The sequence below is a fragment of the Mobula hypostoma genome, chromosome 3 (assembly GCF_963921235.1).
Source record: "Mobula hypostoma chromosome 3, sMobHyp1.1, whole genome shotgun sequence".
Lineage (NCBI taxonomy): Eukaryota > Metazoa > Chordata > Chondrichthyes > Myliobatiformes > Myliobatidae > Mobula > Mobula hypostoma.
Window position 1 is genome coordinate 229,312,104 of NC_086099.1, and position 6,000 is coordinate 229,318,103.

At 50.6% G+C, this 6,000-nt stretch overlaps 1 protein-coding gene across 1 annotated transcript in view; it reads left to right on the forward strand.

Annotated features, from left to right (window-relative positions):
* The window catches only part of LOC134343688 (alanine aminotransferase 2-like), a 63,500-nt gene extending 57,717 nt beyond the window's left edge, over nucleotides 1–5,783 (forward strand). The window contains exons 10-11 of the mRNA XM_063042444.1: nucleotides 2,691–2,803; nucleotides 5,360–5,783. Of these exons, the coding sequence (XP_062898514.1) occupies nucleotides 2,691–2,803; nucleotides 5,360–5,450 (204 nt within the window). The 3' untranslated portion in view covers nucleotides 5,451–5,783. The remainder of the gene's footprint in view (nucleotides 1–2,690; nucleotides 2,804–5,359) is intronic.
* The last annotated feature ends 217 nt before the right edge of the window (nucleotides 5,784–6,000 follow it).

The following is a 6,000-nucleotide window of genomic DNA, read 5'->3' on the forward strand; positions in this document are numbered from 1 at the left end:
GCTAAAGAAATTCCTCCTCATCTCCTTTCTGAAAGGATGTCCCTCTGGTCTGTGGCTGTGTCCTCTGGTCTTGGACTCTCCTGGTGAGACAAAAGCAGTCCTTGAGCCTAATGGGACGTGTTTTCAGGCTTTCATAACTTGTGTCGGATGGGAAGGAGGGAAAGGGAGAACAGCCAGGGTGGGTGGACGTTCTCCTGAGGCAGGGAGAAGCATAAACAGAATGCATGGAGGGGAGGATGGTTCCTGCGTTGTCCACAACTCTGCAGTTTCTAGCGGTCTTGGGCAGAGCGATTGTACCTAGCCAGAATGCATCCATCTTGAGGGAATGTGCCAGGACTCATCGTTAACACATGTGAGAAGCCTGGCACTTTCTGCCCAGTGTGCTGGCAGCACCTTGATGGGCTGAATAACCTGAAAATTAGCTGAACCTGTTGGTAGGGGAGAATCAACCCCGACTGCATTTGGGCCTGTATTACTGATAATACACACACCAGTTCTGAGCACCAGCAGGATGACGCCAACACAGAAAGGGCAAGAAAAGCAGAGATACAGGCCAGGGCCTCGGCCTGGTGCACTGCCTCCTGCCAGCGTCCACTCCCAGGTGCTGGAGATGTGTGCGCAGGGGTCCTAGACTTTCTGGGATGTGGTGTGCTTTGATATTGGAGTCACAACTCAGAATATAAAAGCAAGGATGTAACATTGAGACTTTGCAAAGTACTGGTGAGGCCTCGCTTGTGGGCAGTTATGGGCCCCTGTCCTTTGAAAGGATTTGTTGAAACTGGAGAGGGTTCAAAGGAGGTTCACAAAAATGATTCTAGGATTGAATGGCTTGTCATATGAAGAGCATCTGATGGCTCTGGGCCTGTAGTCACTGGAATTCAGAAGAATGAGGGGTGACCTCATTGAAATATATCGACTGGTGAAAGGCCTTGATGGAGTGGATGTGGAAAAGATGTTTCTTATGGTGGGGGAGCCTAAGACCAGGGGACACAGCCTCAGAATAGAGGGGAATGATTTAGAACAGAGATGATGAAGAATTTCTTTAGCCAGAGAGTGGTGAATCTGTGGAATTCTTTGCCACAGGCAACTGTGGAGGCCAAGCTTGAATATAAATTTTAGGCAGAGGTTGATAGATTCTTGATTGGGGCATGGGGGGATACGGGGAAAAGGCAGGGGATTGGGGCTGAGCGGAAAACTAGATCAGCCATGATGAAATGGTGGATCAGATTCAGTGTGCCAGATGGCCAAGTTCTGCTCCTGGGTCTTGTGTTCTTGTGCTGTGTCACAACTTTCATGTCAGTTACTCAGGCCTGAACCCAGGGAGCCCGGTTTGATGCCCATCGCCGGCGCAGACGTGGGGTTGGGGTGGGAGGTTAACGTGTCCTCGGGAACTGTGTCTGGTTTCTCAATAAGAGAGACTGGAGACTGTACGTCTGTACTCATGGAGTAGACGAGAAAAAAGCGCGATCCTATTTAAGCTCCTGAACTGCATCTAGAGTATTGTGAGCAGTTTTGGGCCCCTTTACCTAAGAAAGGATGTGCTGGCGCGTGAGAGGATCCAGAGGAGGTTCACAGTATATTTACTATCAAATTGTGCAAAAATTTTACAACCTTGAATCCATCTGCTTGCAGGCAGCCACACGACACCCAAAAGAACCCGATTTAAAAAAAAAGACCAACACCCAGTGCACAGAGAGAGAGAAAAAACAAATCATGCAAACAACAAAACAAGCATCAGCATTGGGGAGGAAACTGAGTCCACAAACCAAAGCCCCGTACAGCCAGAGTAGGCCCATAGCCTTGGTCTCGGTTTGTTACACAGCGGGGCAAATCACCGTGGAGCTCACTGACACTAAGCCTGGAGCAACCACTGCCAGCCACGGCCTTGGTCTCAGTGCCGAAGAGAGCAGAGCAAAACAGGCCCCAACCCTCGCCTCTGGTCCCGACACCCTGCCTTTTCAGTACACCTGGCCCGGTGTTTAGATTGTCCGAGCACCGGGTTGCCCCCCTGCACTCGGACCCAGGCCCCACCGCAGTGATATGCTCTGACCTCGCCCGTACTCGACACTTGCAAAATGGCCCAGTGGTTAGATGGAGCCAACCTCGCTCCCACTTTAGATGGAAAGGCTCCGAAACAATTCTGCTCCAGGATCTCTCGGCTGTGCTCTCTCCAACTCTGACCGTATCCAACGGTTCGAGAGTCTTGGACCAGAGGGCACAGCCACGAGAGGGGCGTCCATTTAGAACAGAGGTGAGGAGGAATTTCTTTAGCCAGAGTGTGGTGAACTTGTGGAGTTTACTGCCACAGACAGCTGTGGAGCACAGGTCACCGGCTGTATTTGAAGCAGGTTGATGAGGGTCAAAGGTTATGGGGAGAAGGCAGAAGAATGGTGTTGAGAGTGATTTTTAAAACATCAGCTGTGATAGAATGGTGGAGCAGATGCAATGGGCCAAATGGCCTAATTCAGCTCCTATGTCTTATGGTCAAATATCACCCCCCCCCCATAAAGGGGGAGCAGAGTAGTTGTCCCATTACTCCTGAAATGAGTCATCTGGTTTTTCGTGGTATATCCTCTGACCTTTTCCTTACTGCCGGTGTAATCCCCGAGCCCCTCACTCCCGTGTAACTCCTGACCCTTCTCTTGGTGTAACGTATTGCTCTCTAATCAGGACTTCCCGTGTTCCCACAGGCCTTGGGCCAACCACCGGACGTCTTCTACTGCCTTCGCCTGTTGCAGGACACGGGTTACCTGTTGGCTCCCGGTGAGGAATTTGGTCAAAAGGACGGCACTGCACACTTCAGGTACCTCCGCTGTACAGCTGAGAAATTGTCCCTTTCTTTCAACACATCCCTCCCGGAACACCAACACTAATCCATGTGGAGGGAGTTTCACTCTGTGTCTGACGCCGGGAGTGTGTGATGGGACGGTGTGGAGGGAGTTTCACTCTGTGTCTGACCCCGGGAGTGTGTGATGGGACGGTGTGGAGGGAGATTCACTCTGTGACTGACCTCGGGAGTGTGTGATGGGACGGTGTGGAGGGAGTTTCACTCCGTGTCTGACCCCGGGAGTGTGTGATGGGACGGTGCGGAGGGAGTTTCACTCTGTGTCTGACCCCGGGAGTGTGTGATGGGACGGTGCGGAGGGAGTTTCACTCTGTGTCTGACCCCGGGAGTGTGTGATGGGATAGTGTGGAGGGAGTTTCACTCTCTGTCTGACCCCAGGAGTGTGTGATGGGACGGTGTGGAGGGAGCTTCACTCTGTGTCTGACCCCGGGAGTGTGTGATAGGACGGTGTGGAGGGAGCTACAAGTGTGTGCAGTCAGGCCTCGGATGTTGGAAGATGGAAGATACTTTGTTTGCTGCTGTCTGGGTCATGGCATTATCCTGATGTCCAGAACAACACAGACAATTGGTGCTGCTGGGAGGCTGGGCAGGGTAGTAGTTGGGTGTGGTGTTGGAGTCAGGAATAATCTGAACTGAACCTTGTGTACGACACCTTATAAACCCCAGCCTGGGTATCTGTAGTCCAACAGCATTCTGAAACACGCACATCTCAAACTTCCTGCACCCCACGCCCTCCAGTCCAGCCTATCACCTGGATCCACCGGTCACCAGCCAGCTCTCTCGCCGTGAAAGCGGTTAGCGTGATGCTTTACAGCGCCACTGACAGGAATATCTGTTCAGTTCCTGCTGCCGTCTGGAAGGAGTTTGTATGTTCTCGCCACTAACCAGTGAGTTTCCTTCCCCTCCCACCTGGCTTCACCTATCGCCTTCTAGCTTGTCCTCCTTCATGTCCTGGCACCTTCCCTCGTCCTTTCCAGTCCTGAGGAAAGGTCCCGACCTGAGACTTCGACTGTTTATTCATTTCCAATGGTGCAGCCCCAGCCGCTGAGTTCCTCCAGCATTTTGTGTTTTGCTCTGGATTCCCAGCAACTGCTAAATCTTGTGCTTATGGTTTCTTCCCATATTGCATGGACATACCTGTTAGAGTTAGTAAGTTGTGGGTGCCAATACGATGGGGATGCTTACGACTGCCCCAGTGTAAACTTCGGATTCTGTTGGCTCTTGACACAAACTACGTATTTCACCATATGTTTCAATGTAAATGTGACAAACAAAGCCAACCTAATCTCTATGCTGGCCATCTTTCCCCTGCCTACCTTCAGTCTAAAGCTAATCTAATCTTTACGCTGGCCTCCTCCTCACCATGTTCAATCTCGGCCTTCACCCTGCTTGTGCAGCTGGATCCTGGATTTCCTGTCAGATCACCGGCAGGTGGTAAGAATGGGCTCCCTCACCTCTGCCCCTCTGCCCCTCAACACAGGAGCCCCTCAGGGCTGTGTACTAAGCCCCCTCCTTTACTCTCTGTATACCCATGACTGTGTCGCCACCCACAGCTCCAATCTCCTAATTAAATTTGCTGACGACACTACGTTGATTGGCCTAATCTCAAATAATAATGACAAGGCAGCCTACAGAGAGGAAGTCATCACCCTGACACAGTGATGTCATGAAAACAACCTCTCCCTCAATGTTGCAGAAACAAAGGAGCTAGTTGTAGACTACAGGAGGAATGGAGACCTTTATTGATATCAATGGATCTGGGGTTGAGGGGGTGAACAGTTTTAAATTCCTGGGCACAAACATCACAGAAAACCTCATGTGGTCTCTACATACCAGCTGTGTGGTGAAAAACCGTCCTTCACCTCAGACGGTTGAGGAAGCTTGGTATGGGCTTCGAAATCCTAAGAGCTTTCTGCAGGGGCACAATTGAGAGCATCCTGACTGGCTGCATCACTGCCTGTTATGGGAACTGTACCTCCCTTAATCGCAGGACTCTGCAGAGAGTGGTGTGGACAGCCCAGCATATCTGTAGATGAGAACTTCCCACTATTCAGGACATTTACAGAGACAGGTGCGTAAAAAGGGCCCAAAGGATCATTGGGGACCCGAGTCACCCCAACCACAAACTGTTCCAGCTGCTACCATCCGGGAAACGGTACCACGGCATAAAAGCCAGGACCTACAGGCTCCGGGACAGCTTCTTCCACCAGGCCAACAGACTGATTAATTCATGCTGACGCAACTGTATTTCTATGTTATATCGACTATCCTGTTGTACATAATATTTATTTTAAATTACATCTCCTTTCAAATGTTCAATTATAGTAATTTTTACTCCTCATGTATATGAAGGATGTAAGTAATAAAGTCAATTCAATTCAAAGCTAATATTTATGCTGGCTATCTCCCCTCCATCTTTAATCTAAAACAAAAGTTTAACCCTCCACCCATTAAGTTCCTCCAGCATTGTGTAACCCTCTGTTGTCTATCTCTGTCTCTCCCTCGTCCATCCAGAATGACCTTCGCCGTTCCCATCAAGGAACTGACGCTTGCCCTGGAGAAGATTGTGGATTTCCACCAGAGGTTCATAGCTGAGTTCTCCTGACTGCCAGGACTGGGAACGGGCGTCGCAACCTCCAGCCAACCTGGGAATGGAACTTGCATGTCGGTGGTTGTCTCTGACCCTGCCCAGTGCACTGACTGCCCGCACCTACCTGCAATAAACTATTTACACGTTGTTGGTGGTTTTCACGATGGCATTACCATCACAGCCCCAGTTAGAGTCGTAGAGCAGCCCGGCACAGAAACAGGCCCTTCGGTCTACTGAGTTCCTGCCAAACTCTTCGTCTGCATCATCCATCTCCCCACAACTGGGCTATATCCCGAAATACCCCTCCCATTTGTATAGTTATCCAAACTTCTCAAGTTTGGGGCGTAGAGCGACCTGGTGGCTTAGCGGTTACTGTAACGCCTTACAGTACCAGCACCCTGGGACCAATTCCCAGCTCTGTCTGTTCCTCCAATGACCATTCGGGTTTTCTCTGGGTGCTCCAGTTTCCTCCCCGTTCCAACGACATGCATGTTAGCAGGTCAATTGTTCACGAGTGTAATTGGGCCAAGTGGGTTCAGTAGACTGGAAGGACTGTTTACCATGT